The sequence below is a fragment of the Clytia hemisphaerica genome, unplaced genomic scaffold, assembly GCF_902728285.1.
Source record: "Clytia hemisphaerica strain Z4C2 unplaced genomic scaffold, Clytia hemisphaerica genome assembly, whole genome shotgun sequence".
In the NCBI taxonomy this organism is placed as follows: Eukaryota; Metazoa; Cnidaria; class Hydrozoa; order Leptothecata; family Clytiidae; genus Clytia; species Clytia hemisphaerica.
Window position 1 is genome coordinate 499830 of NW_027103774.1, and position 20396 is coordinate 520225.

Here is a 20396-nt window from a genome sequence, read left to right on the forward strand (position 1 = left end):
CTAGTTCTTTACCAAAACGGAAGCCTTGCTGGTATACAGTTAATGCATAAAACTTTTTATGTGGATCAGTGCAAGGAATGTCTTGTGATTGTAGATAGAGTACACACCTCTCAGTATTTGACTATTGCATAAATTTGTAATCCAGGATAATTTGTTTTTGATAGGCTGGTGGTTGAAAAATTAACTCCTCCGGCGAATTTTAGATTCTAGTACGGTGAATTCTTAGTAAGCCCCAGTGTATTGATTATACTGAGCCTTATAGAGACCCTGGAGCCAGCTTCTCAATCTCGGCCAAGCAAAATATTTTGATCAGAGTTTTTTTTGAAAGTGGTACCCGTAAGAGCGCTAGATACTTTGCTTGCATAGTAGTGATGTAGAAATGTTTGTCGTTAGGCAAGATTTTAACACAACAATGGCTTCTTTGCGGGTACCCCTTTCAAAAAAACTCCGATCAAAGATGGCGGATAAAGCTAGGTCAGTGTATTTTTTAGCGTGAATAACTTAGTGAAGCAGCGAACCGAATTTTTAGACCCTCAAATTATAATTGTTTTCCGTTCCTTGGACCGGCAAGATTCACCATACGCTGGCCCAAATTAAGACCCCCATAATTTGGGTATACAGTCAGCTGACGGAGATGATTGATATTTAGTGTCACAGTTAAGCAAATGAAGTTTTTATACAGTGGAGTCTCCATAACTCGAACGCACGAGGAAGACAGAGATTTGATCGATTTATTGAAATTTCGAGATTTAGAGCTAGGTTAATGAGGCATTGTTAGACGGGATGAGAAACATTGTTTAAGTTTAGGGAATAATATTCGAGTTATAGAGGTTTGAGTGTTAGAGAGACTCATCTGTATTTTTAAGAAGGTTGGTTGGGTTGTACATATATCACGTGGTTTTCTCTGTAATTTTCTATTACAATGAACTCTCGCTAATTCGAACTTCTTTTATTCGAATCTTTCTATAATTGAAACTAATTCTCAGTCCCATCAAGAAAACACCTCTTAAAATACTTTCTATAATTCGAATCTCTCTGTAATTCGAACAAAATATATTTCCCATTTGAGCTCGAATTAGCGAGAGTCGACTGGGATCCCCAGGTCCAAGTCGTAAGTCTAGCGTTAAAACTCTTAGTTAAAACTCTACCCTTCCAACCTAATTTAGAGCGCTTCCAAATCGTTTGTGGTTGTAAGATTTCGTTGGAATTTCCCTTTTTTCTCAAATATTACGACCATGATTGTAGACTTTACGTAAAAAACGTATACAGAAATAATTTTAAGAGGGATGTATTTGACAGTTTTGCAGACCAAAAATATCCTGTTTTAATGTAAGGACTTCTCACAGAACTCGTAACTATTTTCCCATCCCTCCATTACTTTCTATTCTAAAAAATGTACTAAATAAGTTTCCCAGGCCACTCTGAGGACTGCACGTTTTAAAGACGTCCATACAATGTTTTAGCCTGAATCTATATTGCATCACTTTACTTTATATGGTATTGTGATGTAGTTTAGCCTGAGTACCTTTTCCTGATTGAGGCTTCCTGCAGTGGCGTAAAGTTATGAAATTTGAGAATATATGGAGTCTAAAAATGTCGAGACTTTTTTTGAACTAAAACTTGAATATCATTTTTGTAGACAAAACTTTCAGACACACAAAAAGCGACTAGTGTTTGACACTGATTGAAAATATTTAACCATAAAAATATATCAAAAATGATTTCTTTTTCATACAAAAGTCCTTATCCTTAGCAATCTCTATTTATAAAATCAAAAAATTGGGAAAGTTTCTCTTGATACGAAATACTGAATATTCAGGATAATATTTCTACTAAATTTTCCGAAAAAAAGTTTAGCAAATAGTAGAATATATAAAAGTTCTGCTATGCAAGCACCGGCCATAGTCATGACCCATAAACTACACTCCGTAATCTCCTAAAATTTTTATCGGAACAATCTTATGAAACAAAGACGCTCAAAAAGGCCAAAAAACAAGATCAATTTAAGAACAGCGCTGAGCCTGGGATGGCTGAATTGTATTATTCGAATTTACGCACAACTTCAGTGAATCGAATCTGATGGAATTTTTGCACGTAATTTTGTGGTAAAGATCATGTTTTCAAATCACGCACTAAAATCTCGATATAATATAATTATTTATCTACGATACACGTAGCTCGATTCAATGACGTCTTCTCTTGCATAACGAATTCTTTTAAGAAATGAGCCAGGAGCCGTCCTCATTCTAAAGCACTGACCTATCATGTTTTTATTAAAGAATCAACACTCCACCGTTGCGTCGCCTATGTTTGTGTTTTTCTCAGTTTATCCTCTGTGCCAGAGAGTAAGTTTAAATCCACTTTGACAAAAGGAGTACAAAAAGAAGGGGGTATTCTTTATGTAAGTGTCATTCAGTCATGTAAGAACCACTCGGTCAGTGGTGAGGAATTAGAGATTTTTGTTAGGAGCAAGCAAGCTTCTTATTTTTGCAACACGTGAAATTTTCACAAAGGGGGATTGATTTGGATATTGCTTGTTTAATTTATAGAGTTACTGATTATTGCGTCAGATCCTGGATTGATAGCTTCCCAACCGGCATGCAACGTTAAAACAACGTCCATTTGATATTCATTGGACGTTAAAACAACGTTGTGTGTTAGCTGGGTTTTTGTATTTGATAAATTTGGGTACACCAAGGCTTGTATTGCAATTGTTACGATTATTAATCGGCAAATGAAATAATTAAGGTTATTTTTGTGGGCGAAGCTAGCACAGTTAGAATCTGTCAATTTATGAAAAATTTTAAATGAATGGGAGATTTTTATTTTTTTTTTTGAAAGTCCAAGTACCCAATTTCGAGATATTTTTGTAACATTTTTAAGTTTTTTTTGAAGTGCCCCTAAAACAGAACCTAAGGATCACTTAGAGTTTTCTTATAAGCCGTTTGATAAGAGGCACTATTACGATAAAAAGATTTGCCGGGATTTTTTAGAGTTTAGTTTAGTAGAGATATGATTTTGATCAAAAGATGGATTTTGGGGAGGGACTCATTAGAGAACTTTCTAGCCTGTATGATAATTTATTTCTTCATTATAGTGACAATATAAAAAACGAAATATTAGAATTGAAATAATTTCTACTATCAGAGAAAATCTCCACACGATGTTTATGATGTATTTGGAATATTTTGCTTTACTCTTAGTCGTTCACGGTAACACAATTTCACGGAACCGACAAGAAGTTGATGCTAAACCGTACTCACTAAATCCGTCATTCAAAAAGCCGTCATATATGCGTCACATTACGGCACGTAAACATATTCCCGCTACTGACGTTATTTTGCCATGCATGGCAACGGGCGTTAAACCTATTACGTATTCCTGGAGATTTAACGGCAAGCCATTATCGAAAAGAAAGAGGCTCAAGTTCACAGATGATAGGTAAGAAAAACTTATATCTTTAATTTTTATTTGTCAATCCCTACGCATAAATGAAGCCGTATTAACCCTTGTTTTGAACTGGGCGCGTCTCACAGTCTTATTCTACTGTTGCCGTATAGAATAATGCTCTCAGGGGCCTAATAAACAGGGTTGGAAAATGTTTCAAATTCTAAAAAATGGGGGTCCTACTTGTCTGTCTGCGTTGTTGGAAATTATGCTTAAAAATTCCTGAAATAAGGTTAAAAAATATTCTAGGTCTCTTTTTCGTGATCTACTAATACACGCTTTTTTTTTATAAGAATGGTGTTTTTTCATTTCATCATGAATATTCTTAACTTTTTGGCAAAAATCATCCAAAAATATTCTTACGGTATTCCTAGGTTAAGATCGAAATTGGCAATCTACAGGTTAAAATGCCTTTAAAATGGCATTCTTAGGTTCAGTTGCTAAATTCCATGATGGTGATATTCTTACCATATTCTTAATTTTTTGGCCATTTTCATCATGGACATTCTTATAAAGTGTATTCTTATAGAAAAAAAAGCGTGTAGTCAATCTGTAACGTAATGAAAACTGAGAAGCACGGAGGTAAAGAGTTTAGGGTACTAGTGTAACATAGAAAACTGCATATCGAGCTTCGTTTTGTTCATGTAATTATCGTGCAATTTTTTAAGCCCGTTTGTTGTCTTATGATTTACATGTGTGAACTTTGGAATTTCAAAGTCTTTTATCTTATGAGGGGGTCTAGTGGCGCGTGTACACCTATTATGTTTATTTAAGTGCGTTTTTTTATTGCTCGTGCCTAAAGACCTTACACAGCGGGCACTGTCATTGGATCTTCATTGTCAGCCGTATTTGAATCGCAATTCAAGAAATAAAAGAAAATAGAGATCACTGACCCTAATTCTAATTGACCACAGATATCAAAGCAATTATAACTGTGATTTAAATCTCTTTATGGTTGAAGTTCTGAAATAGATGCTTTTTTGTGAAAAATGACGACGGGTCTTATTTTTTTGCTGGATTTTAGGATATTTTGCCACGATGAATGACTTTTTACTAGCTTTCAGTAAGGATAGTGGTTCGATGCTCTTTTTTTGCTAGTTTGCTTACAAACTAACAACCTAAAACTTTCGCTGTTGCAGCTTAATATTGACTAAGTGGAGTCTCTATAACTCGAACAGACACGGGTAACACATGTTTGTTTCATCTAAGAAAATTTTGAGTTATTGAGTAAGGTTTAGGTATTTTATTATTAGAACATAAAACTTGTTCGTGTTAAGGAGACATTCGAGTTATAGTCCAGCCGGCACGCAACGTTAAAACAACGTCCATTTGACATTCATAACGTCCAAATAACGTTATTTGAACGTTAAAACAACGTTGTGTGCCAGCTGGGAGAGGTTCGAGTTAAACAGACTCCACTGTATCTTAAATGAATTAGGTGGTAAAGTTTTTTCAAAGCCTTGCGCACCTGTCATTTTTTAGTATTATTTGGCATGTCTCTGCCAAACTCTTTAGAAAAACAAAGTAAACAAAAATTCGCCTCAAAAATGTCAAAAATGTATCACTCGTGGTCATGAATGAAAAAGGTGTTTTTTAATGCGGGTTTTCTTGGCGGCGCTTTTATCTTTCCACCTTTGAAATGATGTGTTAAGTGTTGATTTGTTTGTAAGGTAGCGGGCTCTCACAATAAACAAACATTTCCAAATCATTTACTTTATAAGGTACAAAATCCTACTCAAGTCAATAACTTTAAAATTTAACTATATCATGATTTACCAAAAAAAATGAAACGTGCCTCGCTTTCATCAAGTTTCAGCAGAAACAAAACAGTGGTTTTGTAAAATTCAAGTCTTAAGAACTAATTAAGATAATTGTGATGCATTTAGTGCACTTTACTGCTATGTAGATATGGAGACCTTTTCTCCTTTCTGATATATGATGTTTGGATGTTTGTTGTTCAACTCTGAGTAAACATAAAGACGCTATCAAAATAAACAGGTCAAAAAAACTTTTTATGTACAAAAAGCACGCACGAGTACTTGTTTATCTCAAGAGGGGTTCTATAGCGGGTTATATAGCGCTCTAGTTACACTTTAGCGACTATTTTAAAGCTTCCTGTTAGTCCTTCCGCTTGTGAAGACCTGTGATACACTAGCTAGCACTCTATCGGGATTCGTGCAGCGTTGTAGATCTCTTTTATCGTTCTTAGGATGCCCGGAGAGGTAGTGGCACTCGATGTAAGCGATATACCGTATGTGCGGCCTTTAAGGGTCCTTTTCAGGTGTTTTGGGTGAAATTGGGGAAATTTCATATAAACTTGGTTTGGATGTCAGGACGTCGTTGTATGGACGTCATTTTGACGTTTTGACCAGCTGTGTTTGAATTCAGCCTAGGAAATCCATTAATTTGACAATCCTGCCGTTTCAGCAAATTTGAGTAGAGCAGGATATTGCACTATGAGTTCCCTAAAGTATCTTCGGAAGAAGGGTTTTCATTTTTTCGAAACCCACTTTAAAAGTTAAATGCTCTTATATGAGACTTCTTCTCTGTTAATAATAGCCCCTTTCGGCACCTTACAATACAAGACATGTCCACTTGAATCGTCTAAGAGTTTCTTGTTTCTCGATGAAGCAATTTTTTGACATTTTTTAAGCCTTTTTATTTTCTAATCTGGAATAATCCACCATCCGCCATCTTCTATTGTAGTTACGTCTATTTGGCTTTTCCAGAAAAGAAAGAAAGGATATAACATGTTTTGGAAATTTAAACCCCCCCTCCCCTGGACAAGCATTAGAAATTACCCCCAAACAGAGAAAGTTTACTCCCCCCCCCCCCGAAAAAGGCAAATTTTATAGATTTTTACTACCCCCGGATACTATATCCTCAACCCCCATGTACGAACATTTTCAGGAAGAACCCATTTTAGGGAGCTTTCAAAAGCTATTTTTGCGAGAACTTTTGATATATAGTCGACTTTTTCTAAATTTAACTTCAATTTTCAATCTTTCTGTAATTCAAATCCTCCCGTTAGCTTTGCGACTTTTACGAAGTCTCAGAAATTCAATTCTGGACACCTGAAAATCGAGCTACCAGTTGTTTGTCATTTTTCGCGGATTTTTTTATTTTCGAATAATTGCATCCGCATTATGATTATTGCATGAATTTTTCTTGAACCTTTAATCCTATGAAGCAATCTTTTTCTTAAGTTTGTATGTGTGTTGTTTTTGTTTGCAAAATTAAAAGTCCGCTATATACACACAGAACGGCGACAGAGGTATCAGGTTTTATCGAGAACACTTCTTTTCTCCAATTTCAAACATTTAAAACGAAGTGGTTTTTTCTCCTGCCCTTTTTTTGTAATTTGAACATTTTCTTTCTCTCCCAATTTTTATTTCTTACACATGAACACTCTTTTAAACTCTTGTTTTTAGTTTCGAGTTTCTACTTATTTTTGGATTCAGCCCTGCGTCAATTCTAAGTGCCTGAATGCGCCTGTGTACACGTTTACTAGACCTAGCAACGACTCTCGCTCAGGGAAAGTAGACTTTTTTTCGTTGATTTGACTTGTTGATATGGCGCACAGCGTCATCTAAAAGTAGTTTAACTTTCTTTTAAGGTTAAACGTCGAAACCAGAGGTTAGGGTGAATAGAAGGGATTCGTTTTTTTCAATCTAGAACTGAAGGAGAGTTACCGTAAAATAAAAGTCCCTGAAAGACAGACCAATCACCACCCTAAAAATCTTTGACAATGAAATTATACAATAGAAAATCTTCTTTTCAAGTCTATGTCAACCTGACGACAGAGCATAATTTTCTTCAACCACGTCACAAAAGACGGAGACTGAAAGGTCATCTCGTAATTCTATTTTCATACTCGAACTGATTATCACTTTCTCGTTATGATGAACATTTATCTTTTCACACTGTTCAAAATCTGTAAATCTTTCATTTTGGTGATTATTGTTATATGTAGAATTTTTTCATTGTTTTGAAATGAATGAAATTCGTGAATCGGTTAAGATTTGTCAGTCGATCTGTTACTTATGACCTCATTGACCAAATAACTCTCATCTCCAGTCCTCCGTACATACTGGTGCAAGATAAGGTCCATGTAATGTTCATCTAATGTTCATAACGTCCGTTAACTTAAAACTCGTTTTCTTTATCTTTACTCAAACTAGCATGCGTCCGTGTTCCTTTATAGGTACACCAATAGATTCTAACCCAGCTGGCACACAACGTTGTTTCAACGTTCACCTAACGTTATATGGACGTCGTGAACGTTAGATAAACGTAAAAAAACGTTGTGTGCTAGCTGGGAAGATAAATTAAACCTTTTTTAAAAAGCGTTACACTTCAAATGTGACACGCCCTTGAATTGTGGGTCTCGTAAAATCTGGTTACAAGCGAGGTTTTTGATCAAATCATTGTGTCCTAGTTAAATATTTTGGTCAAACATTTAGGTAAATTGTAATTGCAGATTTGATATTGTTGGGTATTTCTTCTTTGATGTCAGCGACTGTGAGAATATTTATCAAAATGATTTGAAGTGATTGTTTTAACAGAATCAGGAATAGACCATTCCACTCTTCTTTTATGAGAACCAGTAAATTATTGCTGAGACTCGATTTTTCTTTTCTTTATTTTTTGCCATTTGAGTCTAAAGTTTTTCAGGGGTAAATTTAGGTATTTTTGGCAAAATTAAGCAATTCCAGGCTTAGTTTTGTTCTTAAAATGTTCTTTTTTGGGCACTTTTGAGCTTCGTTGTTTTTATATAACTGTTCTTATAAGAATATCAGAATTTTGGATTAATTGAGAATTGATCTGATTTTATTGTGGTATTTTAAAAAATTGGTAAACAAATTCTTTGGTAGAACTTAAAGAAGCTTGGGACCTGGTTGGGTCACTGAGGCAAGGGTATAAAGATTGACTGGCCTAATTTGAAATTTAGCATGTTTTCCCATCATTCTATAATCGTCCAGAAATCTCGCAAAACATCTGAATTCCCAATTTGATTGATTAAAGATATGATGTACTTGATTGGATAACAGTTTTCTGATGAGCTTGTTTTTACCATAAAAACTCAAAGTTTTCTCATGCCTTGAAAATAAATATGAATGAGAAATATCAGAAAAATAAACGAGATTAATTAAAAATAGGAGCCATTTGATACGTATAACTCATCAATATGGTTTAGACCCAATTTTCACATGACGAAAAATTAATATTAACCTTCCGCAATTTGATTGGTCAAATGAGTCAGTGGTTTTGTTTTCTATTTAACCAACAAAAACAGGACGATAAAAAATCAAAAATTAAACCTATTTTAAAGATTTAGTAACTCTTGATTAGATTTTCATTAAAAATTTTCTTGCTTGTTTTTTCTTACCTTTTTTCATGACACCTTTGAAAGAGGGCCGCCAGAAATGATTGATGTATACTTTCTCTAGAAACTAGAGTTTGTCCATTCACTCGTTCATTTGTAAAATTATTTCCATTTTCGTTCGTTCATTCGTTCGTATGACTCATCCGACACGCTAAAGCTATAAAGGTCGGGATATTTTCAAGCCCGCGTCAAGGATATTGCAGTATGAGGCCTGGACTCTAGCCCTCGTTTTTGGGGATTGGCGAAATATTTTCCGACTAGGGTATTAGGGTAGTTGAGCCAGACTGGGAAAGCGGCACATCGAACGCCGACTTTCATTCCTCTCCGATGGCAAATTGGCCCCGCTTCCTCTAGAGTTTTAGCGTTGGCGACTTACTCATTCATTCACAGAATTTATCCAGTCATTCATCATTCATCATTCACTTTATCATTATATGAGTTCATTCATCGATTCATTGATACAGTTTTCATTCATAATCTACTTTTAAATGACGTCAAAGTCACACAGCCTCGCTATCATGCTGTGATCAAAAATACAAACCTCACATTTAATGTTTTTTACCGCTACATTTGGAAATTTTCCAATCTTTGTTCACGTAGCCTGTGGTTTTTCAACAAAGCGGGTGGCACAGCGGCTGCACTTAGAACTGAGTAAAAAAACTTGAACACTTCAAAAACTCGAAAATCCTTTTATTGCTCGGCTGGAATGCTGTGTTGCTAGTTCTAAAACAGTTGCTTTTTATCAGACCATTTTGGAATAGATTATCGGCAAACGATGGTATACATAGCATGTACTTGCCTAAATGAAATTATCAATACACGCGATACTTTTTCCCGCCAAATCGTTAGTACACGTATCTACTACCAACATTGAAAGTAGAGAGTCTATCACCATGCTTCCTACTCTGTACCAGAGTTTATCTCATGTTTATCGTTTCGTAGTACAATGTACAGTACCCGTCATCTACTGCAATGAATTTTCGAATTATCCGTAGATATCAGGTCTGTGTACAGACTACATGCTTCCCTAGCACCCTGCCTTGAACCTGATTTGAACACAGTCCATTGCGAAACAAGTCTTTTATTGAAACCTTCACACTAACAATAGGCCGATCTATGGTTCTATACTCTTACAAACATCCTCGCTGGCTCTCTGAAAGAAACTCGTTTCATGTTCTTTCATGGTCTTTTTTCTTATATTTTTTCAGCTCAATATTGAAGATTAGAAGAATCAGAAACTCAGAGGTCGGCATTTACACGTGTATTGCAAAGAATGCGTACGGAAGCCTCTCTTTCGATTTCAAGATCAGAATCAAAGGTAAGAAGAATTCTTTGAGTTTGAGTTCGAAGACACTACACGAATCTTCAACTTTTCCCACGCAAGCAAAAGTGATGGCTTTGAATTTTCGCTCTTTTCTTGGAATTTTGCACTTTCGCGTTTGGCATGCTCTTCGAATTTTGACGATGAATTTTACTTCCAATCCAGTGTTTGTATGAAAATCACCTAGGCCGCGCAACTTATGTTGCAATTTAAGTGGCTTCAATTCATACGTTGGTGATTGGACTCTATCGTTCGGCTATACCTTATCTTATTGGAAGGATTCAAAATAGCCTGTACCACGAGCGATTTTTAATTTTTTGGAAATTTTTCTGCTAAATGCAGCCAAGCTCTAGCCTTCAACTTTTCAAGTTTTTGAGGTCAGATGATATTAAAGACATACTACAAAGGATCCACATATAACTCAACTCTGACTTTGATTATTCAATGGTATAGCTCCCTCTTACGATTTTCTCTGTCTCTTTTCACAGAAATTCAAAAAGAACCAATGTTTTACGACCTTCCCACAATGCAACGGAAGCAAATGGACATCAGACCAACAAAAACATCCATCAAAATGGAATGTAAAGCTTTCTCGTCCGCTCCTGTACATTACGTATGGCTTAAAAACGGGAAACCATTCAAACATATCAAACCCCCGGCTACCAATGTTCTTCTCAAAAAGATTAAAGCAGTTCCTCAACAGACGGGTGATTTGAGTATCAATTATTTGAAAGTCAACGACGGGGGTTTATACACCTGTATTGCATTCAATAAATATGGAAATGCATCTTTCACTTATGAGCTGAGGATACTGAGTAAGTTACTGTTAACCCTCCGCTAATTCGAACTGGGAATCTAATTTGTTCGAATAATAGAAAGAATTTTACGAAAGTTTCTTCTCGACGGGTTCTCAAAATTAGTTCGACTGGTAATCAGTTTGCAAGGAAGATTTATATTCTCGGCGCACGGCAATTTTTAGGCTTCTAAACAAACCAAAAAAATTCCTGCCTAAACTCCATACCACATTAGATACATTCTCCTGGGATTTTGCGGTGGATACAAACTTTTTTTAGCATTCGAATAGTTCTACTAAATGGAGATAATTTTATCACTTGGTTATCTTGCATTTTCACAAGAGCGCTCCTACGCATGTGTTTTCAATTCATGATATGCACCATTGCAATGTCTTCCATTCCACCCAGTAGCTCATTGGTTGAAAGTGACGTATTGACTGATTTTACGTCACTTACAACCAATGAGCTACTGGGTGGAATGGAAGACATTGCAATGGTGCATATCATGAATACCGTTGTCTCCTCAAAATCTCACCGCTAGTTAAGAGAGTACGCTGACGTGCAACATTAATCTTATAGTCTTTCTCATACAAATTTGTCTGAAACCCAACTTTATTAAACTATCTGTATAATTTTTCAGGACGTCGAATGGGTGGCCCGCCCAAAGTCATTCCATACACACGCCCACAAATTATTAACACCACCGTTGGACAAAATGTATCGATGGATTGCTTAGAAATTATCTCCGGTACTTTACCACATGTTCAGTGGTTTCATCTGTCAAACCCTACTGACAACTCACTTTTACCAACCATTCCGAAAAATATGAACTGGCTAGATATCAATAACCCGAAAAATGGTTTCAAATCTAAGTATATACCAGCACGAAAATACGAATCGTTCAAAATCAAAGACCTACACCCGAAAACGAAGAACGAATACGTGTACGATAATACCGATCCGTATGGGTTACGTTTGAATTTAAATCGCGTACGTAAAGAAGATACGGGCGTTTACGTGTGTTACGTATCAAACTCTGAGGGAAGCGATTATACGCAGTTTTATTTGATTGTGAATGATGATGTGATATCAAACGCTCGATAATGTTTGGCTGAAAATGGAGAACTATAGCACCAAAATTCCTGGAGTTTTTTGATACGAAACAAAATTAGGTAAATGGCATTGCAGTCCTGGTGTGACACACCTTATGTCCGTAAAACAAACGATTTCTTATATGTGTTCTACCGTACTTTAATCATAACAATCCAAAAGTTCTCTAAACAATCAAATGAAAACATTTCCCGTTAAAAATTTATATTTCCGAATAATTTGAGAGACGAACCAAGCTGACCAGCCTTAAAAGACTCTACAAGAACTCGTTGAAGGATAAAACGCCAGCTGTGTTTATGGTCCTTTTTCAAAGGGGCTGTACCGCAGCATTATCCGGATTTTTGTCATTGTAATGACAAAAACCTTTGGATTGTAACGGGTTAGTACGATATATACGTTATGTATACTAAGCTAAAATTCATGATATACATTACGTGATGTTTTCTACAGAAGCACCCGGTATTTTTTACAGTAGTTGCACATATTTTAAACAGTTTTTTTTTCTAGCTTAGATTTGCCAATTCGGGCAAATACCGGGGTGTTGCCGTAGAAAATATTACGTATTGAATATCATTTAAACGTATATGTATAACTCAATTGCCTGAAAAGTTACTCAAAATCTTTCGCCTGATAAGGCCTGCCAGAGCAGTTCAAATTTTTATCATATCGGTTCATTTATTTTGTAATTGTTTTTATAAAAAGGATATATAATTATACAACTTTAATTTATTTACTTAGTACGTAAAATATTTCGGAATACTTTAGACTTGGAAACAGTGTGTTAGTGCCAATGAAGTATAAGCCCGAAGGGCTAGAATCTAATCTCCTTGGTAGGATCTGAAGCCTACCGAATCCTACCAAAGTTGCGCGGCCTAGCGCGGTCCGCTTGGTTTTTACACAAATGACAGATTGAAACTAAAATTTACACCTAAATTTCAAAAAAAATATCACTCGAAAACAAAGGAATCGCTAGATTCAATCCGTCGTCGAAAATATGGGGCATATTTTAAGGCTTCACTTTTTCTTGCCTGAGAAAGGTTAAAGATTTGATTCTAGCCCTTCGGGCTTATACTTATAAGCTTGGTCCAGGGATATATAAAGGTCAGTGGTTAGTACCCTAGTTGATTAGTCAACATGTCCATATAAAGCAGCTACTACACTTTTTTATAAGAGCAGTTGAGGCTCAAAACGCCGAAAAACAAGAACATTTTAAAAACAGTAGTAAAGAATACGTATAATGAATTTTGATCTAAAAATAAAAACCAATTAAGAACAGTTTAAGATAAAAATAAGAACACCCGAAACTCATCAAAAATTTACTGTTTTTACTCAGCAGCATAAGTTAAAAGTATAAGAAGGCAAAAAAATCGCAAGCACCTGGAAGCCTGAAGTCTTCATATCTGCCTTTAATCGCAAAGAAAAATGGTATTAAAGTTGCCTAATGTATAATAGGCCTATCAGCGTAGCAATGTGTCATATATATTTTGATAAATTTTTTTTAACTGCGTTTATTTTTTTTTGTAAATACATTAAATTTTTTCTTTGTCTTGTTTATTCTTTTTTAATAGGAAAAATTATAAGTTATATTGTTTCATATACCTCAAAATGAGAAATATCCTAAAATAAAAAAATAATGATTCAAAATTATCCCTTTTGCGACTGATTTATTTCCTCAAATCGTAACCTAATAATTCGTGAAGTTGAAAATTACTTTGAAATTCCTCCTCCCAGTAAACTCTCTCGTGGGATCAGAGGACATGAATCTGCATTTAAAGTCTATTCACGATAAGTGTGCACTCTTTTTTCTTTTACCTATAACTTTTGAAGGAATTCTTCAATCTTTATAAATTAGGTATCATTTGAAAGATATTAGTGAGTGGAACAATTTGAAATAAAAAATCTTCAAAAAAAGTTCTGAAAATGAAGATGAAAATGAAGAAGAAAAAATGAAGATCTTGTAGAAAAGTGCTATAACTTTCATTTTCACTGGAGAGATTCTTTGATCTTAGGAGGTCATCACTGTGAAAAAATTTCATTAAAATATTTATTCAATATAAAGTTATGATACAAAGTAAATAGGTGATTGGCCCCAAAAAAACAGCAAAAAACTGCAGAAAACAGCGTTTTTAGACGTCAATCAGCTTATAACTTTGTTTGATATCTTTTGACTGAATGATTATTTTTGAGAAATTTTTTCACAGTGATGACTTTCGATGATCAACGATTCACTTGAGTGAAAATGATAATTATAGCACTTTTCTACAAGATCTTCATCTTTTTCTTCTTCATTTTCATCTCCATTTTTAGAATTTTTTTAAAGATTTTTTTATTTCAAATTGTTCCACTCACTAATATCTTTCCAATGATACCTAATTTATAAAGATTGAAGAATTCCTTCAAAAGTTATAGGTAAAAGAAAAAAGAGTGCACACTTATCGTGAATAGACTTTAATACTGTCAATTTGAAGCTTTTCCAGAGGGCATCGAATACAAAAAAAATGTATTGTAAAGGGTCAAACTGAGCGAAGATAAGTAAAAGTGCACTCTAAAGGTTTTAAGGGTTTGTAAGTTTTTTTGTATTTGCCTTAAAATGAACAAAAATGTTCAAGAAAATGCTTAGGGTCGATTTTTCATCCAAATTTAATCAAATTTGACTAAACTTTCGCTGGACAGATTTCAAAGGCCTAATTTTGGACCGCACGTTCGGTTGTTTTTGAATTAAGTGTCCTGGGGCTACAATCATAGTCGTAATGTTTTAGAAAAATGGGAAATTCCCACGTATTTTCAAAACCACAAACGATTTGGAAATGCTCTAAGTTAGGTTGAAGGGTAGAGTTTTAACGTTAGACTTAAAACTTAGGACCTTATTTATAGGATCTGAGGATCCAAAATTTCAAAAGTGGTCCAATAAGGCTCAGAATATAGCCTGGAAGTCTATAAACCTGTGCCAAATTGAAATATCCGATTAAATTTAAGAGTCCAAAATCGACTTTTTGACCCGAACTTCAAATTTCGAAATAAGGCTCAAAATATAGTATATTTTCACGAGGAAAAAGCTAAATTCTCAATAGATTCTGACCATGATCGTACAAGTCCTTGGTACAATCTTTTTCTGGAAGAGCCTAATAAAAATTGGTCTCAAAGAAAGAGAAAGTCTCATTTCAGCTAACCTACAATTGCTATGTATGATTGTTGAAAATTGGATTTTAAACATTTTTCATGCTCAAAAAATATTTTTCGAATAAAAAAGAAATCAAATTTTTAAATATATAAATAAAATAAATATTAGGCTACTTTAGAAGTTATGGGCAAAACTTTATTCGGTCCAAAATAATGAAAATAGTATAGTAAAGCCTCAAACAGCTTCAGTGGCAATGTTATCATACCGCAGATACTGTTAACAATCCAAAAATTCGCTCAACAATCAAACGCGCCGGAATGACAAAAATTCGGATAGTGTTGCGGTACAGTCACTTTGAGAAAAATCAAAAACAAAAAATGGTGCTTTATCCTTGAAAGACTTCTTATAGAGTCTTTTAGACGACCGGCCTGGCTTTTCTGTTAAAGTATTCGGAAATTGTCATTTTCAGCGTAAATATTTGATATTTGAGCGTTTTTTGGATTGTTATTCGTAACTACGGTGACGAATCAAGTATTGAATAGCGACTTAAGGTTCACAAATTGCAGTATAAAAGTTTACAGGGCATTGTAAGCGAAAATATGACCGGTTACAATGGCAAAAAATCGCCTCAAATTACAAAAAAATATGATTTAAAAATCTAACTAAAGAAGTTCATGAAAAATGCGAGAAAGGAAAACCAAACACAATGTTTTAGAAATTTAATGATTTAAAAGAGACTTCTGGCGATTAACAATTTATTTGGATGTCTTCTTGGATGGAATCGCTCGTGAAATTTAACAACAGAATCCCGTTTCTGTTGATCACGTTGACAACAAGTTTTTGCACAGTATAGATGGACCCTAAAATGTTCAAGCAGGTCTGAGGTATCTTCACAATCTCTTGTAGCGCAACTATAATTATTGTCATCAAAATTAGCACATCTTGAGGCCGAGGTCGGCGTACAGGAGCCGCAAGAGACGGGGCACCTGGCATCGTAGCCAGCGTCACATGTTGATGATAGAATGTCTGCTTCATAGCCTTTCAAGTTTTCGCAGGATGATAAATAATCGCCACAAACTATGATGGAATATTTTTGATTTTACGACCGCTCTGTTAAGTATAACGCCTGTACGCGTTTTTACAAGAGCAAACTATTAAGCAGTTATTGGACAAAGTCGAATCCAATATGAAAAAATATTGGGCGTGCGAGAAAAGATATTGGACGAGGCTTCGCCGACTTTGAAAAAGAAAAACTCTGTAACAGCTTTTATACTTGCTCTAGAAAGGTTTTCGACTTTGAAAAGAACAAACTCTGTAACAGCTTTTATACTTTATGATGATTATAACATTATAACGCCCCACCATCAAATGGAACAATGGTTCCAGTGGGTCTATGAGAAGGAGTGTTGTTACAGAGTTTGGGCTTTTGGTAGTTCATCATACTTTTATACAGTTTAAATACTTCTTATTTATTATCCGACGCGCGTAAATAGCTGTCCAATATTTTCGAATATATAGCTTCCATGGAGGCTACATATTTCAAAAATTGACGTCACACAACGAGTTCAATGACAATTGAGCATCTTCTTTTTGACGTTACGTCACAAAACAAAATAAGACTTTTGAATAAAAAACTACCAAGAAACCAGATTTACAAGCTTATAAATTGGAATTATGTTTGAAAACGAGAAATACTTAAGCGATGAACGGATAATAAACCATTTATTTGGACGCAGTCTCATCCAATATGAAAAATATTGGGCTACGAGAAAAGATATTGGACTCGGCGAAGCCTCGTCCAATATCTTTTCTCGCACGCCCAATATTTTTTCATATTGGATTCGACTTTGTCCAATAACTGCTTAATATAAGGGTTCGATGATCAAAATATTAAGAACAAGCATTTTAAGTCTTGAAGGGCTCTCAAATATACAATTTCTTAGAAAATTGCACAAAATAATCACAAAATGGTGAGTGAGTGAGAAAATTTTGGACCTAAAACTCAAAAGCTTTAAAAACTTCCGAATGCTTTGGGTGTTCTTATAAAGAACGTGTTTATGTCAAAGATGGAAGGCCTATCTCACCATCTAACGAAACAGTTTATATATATAGGATAAGTGGCGAATCAAACTAAGAACTCTTAGCAAACAGCTTCTTGGAGCCAGTAGGACTAGAGTATCAACAAATTTTGGCTTATTTTTAGTTATACCTCCGCTGATGGGTGTAATAGGTTTCTTAGTCGTCGTCGTAGTTGTGGTGGTGGTGGTCGGTTTTTTTGTCGTTGTTGTCGTTGTGGTGGTGGTCGGTTTTTTCGTCGTCGTTGTTGTCGTAGTTGTAGTCGTTGGCGTGGAGCATTTGTTACAAGTGACGGGGCATTTCATGTAATATTTCGATAGTTTACATAAGTCGTTCACCAAATCCTTGGCTAAGAAATTGAAGCCATGACAAACACACTTGTCAACGCACTGTCCTGGATTGGAAGCAAGGAAAAATATAGTAAAATGAAAGTTTAATTCTGTTCTTGATCAGTGTCTGCTTATGAACATGATGATATTAAACTTATTACAAAAATTCGTTCATCGCCTTCCCTTTTTTTTGGGGGGGGGGGGGGGGGATCTTGTGCAAACAAGGGGTACAGGGATGTACCGCTGGTCAGGCATATGTTTTTTTATAAGCATAACGCTTATAAGCATATGAAGGCTCAGATTTGAAGAATTCCTAAGCATAACATGAGCATATATGTCAGCCTAAAATATTTTTCAAGTGGTCATTTTTATCTGTTTAAAAAGGTTTGGTAGAGGTCAAGTAAAAAATAAGACATTCCACGGCTAGCTACATTCCACGCTCCCAAAATCTGAGCAAATTTTTACAAAATTTTTGAAATTTCATTAAAAACTTGGCTCGGGGTGAATCATAAGCATGATTCTTAAGCATATAATAAGCATAAACTATGCCTGGAAGCTTTGAACACTTAAGCATACATGAGCCTGACCAAGGGGCATACACTTGCTTATAAAAAAAAACATGTACCCCCTGGAAAATGGCAGAATTTGCAAAATAACTCTTGGAAAATATTCTTTTCATGTCTTAAAGTGAGGGTGGACGAACTAAAATCAGTTGTTCGCCCTCTGGAAATTCAAGAATAACTTTTTACCCCCTAAAAGGTTGTTTCAACATTCATGTGATATTATTATTTGGATGTTATCCCATTAAATACCATCTTCAGACCTTCCCTCACAGGACCGAAATAATTGAGCAATCTCATATGATGACAGTGGTATTTAACGGGTTAAAAAGGCGTCGGTTTGAAGTTTAGAGTCATGACTTAAAAACAGTTGACTCCCTCTAATTCGAAATTGCGAGACCCAATTTTTTATTCAAATTAGACAAAGAATCGAATTACAGCTGGAAATTTGTTTCTGTTACCTTATCGGGGAAAACTTCGTCGGGGAAAAGTGACGAATATTTTCCCCGACGAAAATTTTCCCCGGCCTTAATGCGTTTACCAACTACCAGCATGTGACGAATTTTTGCCCGACGAAAATTTTCACCGACGAAAATTTTCCCCGACGAAGTTTTCCCCGATAAGGTAATTGCAACAAATTTCCAGCTGAGGGGACCAATATTTTTAAGTTCGAATTACAGAAAGATTCGAATAATAGAGAATCGAATTAGAGAGAGTTGACTGTATTTCTAAAAAATCTAACATTTTAATTCTATTCTTACCTTTGACGAAGTTTAAACCAAGAAAGCATAAAACCAAAGTCTTCAAATACATTTTCTATCGTGTAATAATGTCTCCTTCTCCTAAATATCAGAATACTTTAAGAATATACCTCCACAAATCAGTGTTCAAATCTAAATAAAACAAAAATGACTAAAATACCTTTATATCTAACTTCCTTAATTACCCCCTGGCGTGAATTAAACAAAACATAAATTTAAATGGCAAAGCCGACCTACGAGAGCCTTTCCAGGGGGTTCGACCATTGCCAAAGAGTAAAATGGACAAACACTCTTTAGCCAAATATAGATAAATTTGTATGAACCATTTAAAGCACTCACCATTGGTCTTTGGAGGGAGGTCAATTTTGCATCCAGTGAATTGATTGATCGATCTAGCCATGTTAAAAAAGCGTCATAGCGAGGCATATAATGTTCTCTTAGCAAAATGACGAACCCGCAATTTGCTTATAATTAGATTAAATGGCTTTTTTAATGTGGTTCATGTGGAAATTTCTTGTGCACGTACATACATTTTCCGACTTATATAAAATGAGAAAGTCAATCATACTCATGCTTGCTTAAAAGTTATTGTTGCATAAATCCATTTTTCATTTAATTTTCACTAAAAACCCTTTGAAATTTTTCTTTTTACATTAAAAGGGAAGGTGGACGAACTAGAATCGGTCATTCATCCCCCAAAAGTTTTAGAATAACTTTTTAACCCTTTTCTCGGGTGATTTTGGATTAATAACCCCTCGTTTCATTGAAAACATTTCAAAATAGCCCTCACTACGTTCGGGCTATTTCGAAATGTTTTCAATGAACCTCGGGGTTATTAATCCCAAATCACCCTCTAAACCATGTTATTACTAGTACAAACAGTATAGCTTTGGAGACTTGTGCAAAAGAAAAAAAAGGGAAGACAACATTTCGCTTGACCTGTTAGTACGACCAAAGGTTAAACACTGGGTTCATTGAAAATTTGCAAACAGTGATAAACAAGGACAACCAAACGAAATCCAATTAGCTATGTGTTTACATTCCATTTCCAAAACATAATCGCCATCCAAGGAAGCTAATTATCTAAACAAAAGAATTAATTAAGTGATTGCCATAAGTGGGTGCTGCTAACCATGGGGTTAAATGTGTCCCACACTGAGACGATAGAAAACCAACTTGTGCTGATGACGTCATACCAGAAGAAAAGCAGTAGACCCATCCTGTGCGAGACGTGACATGAATTTTTTTTTAATTTGGTCAAGTATAGAAATCGTTGATTAATGATGAAGTTTTCCCAAAAGAATTTTTATAGCAGCTTCTTTGGGTTTCCAGGCTGTAGAACTCTAAAATTCAAATTTTCTCATGAACACTTTTAATCATAAAGGATCTTAGGATGTTTTAACCGGTATAACGAACCACGGCTTTTTTCAAGCCTCGTATACTCCCCTAGAAACAGATATTTACCCCCCCCCCCAAGAAAATTGGCTAAGG

General features: G+C 35.2%; 2 protein-coding genes across 2 annotated transcripts in view; one reads left to right on the top strand and one right to left on the bottom strand.

Annotated features, from left to right (window-relative positions):
* LOC136806128 (fibroblast growth factor receptor-like 1) overlaps positions 1–13705 on the top strand; it is a 32432-nt gene extending 18727 nt beyond the window's left edge. The window contains exons 2-5 of the mRNA XM_067062695.1: positions 3204–3441; positions 10042–10151; positions 10643–10969; positions 11589–13705. Coding sequence (XP_066918796.1) covers positions 3204–3441; positions 10042–10151; positions 10643–10969; positions 11589–12052 — 1139 coding nt within the window. The 3' untranslated portion in view covers positions 12053–13705. The remainder of the gene's footprint in view (positions 1–3203; positions 3442–10041; positions 10152–10642; positions 10970–11588) is intronic.
* Positions 13706–15247: 1542 nt separating this feature from the next.
* Positions 15248–19460, bottom strand: LOC136806129 (uncharacterized). The gene is made up of 4 exons (XM_067062696.1): positions 19245–19460; positions 18906–18986; positions 17389–17649; positions 15248–16256 (listed from the first exon to the last, which is right to left on the bottom strand). Exons 2-4 carry the CDS (start codon positions 18955–18957, stop codon positions 15907–15909), a joined length of 663 nt encoding a protein of 220 aa, XP_066918797.1. The 5' UTR covers positions 18958–18986; positions 19245–19460; the 3' UTR covers positions 15248–15906.
* Positions 19461–20396: the final 936 nt, after the last annotated feature.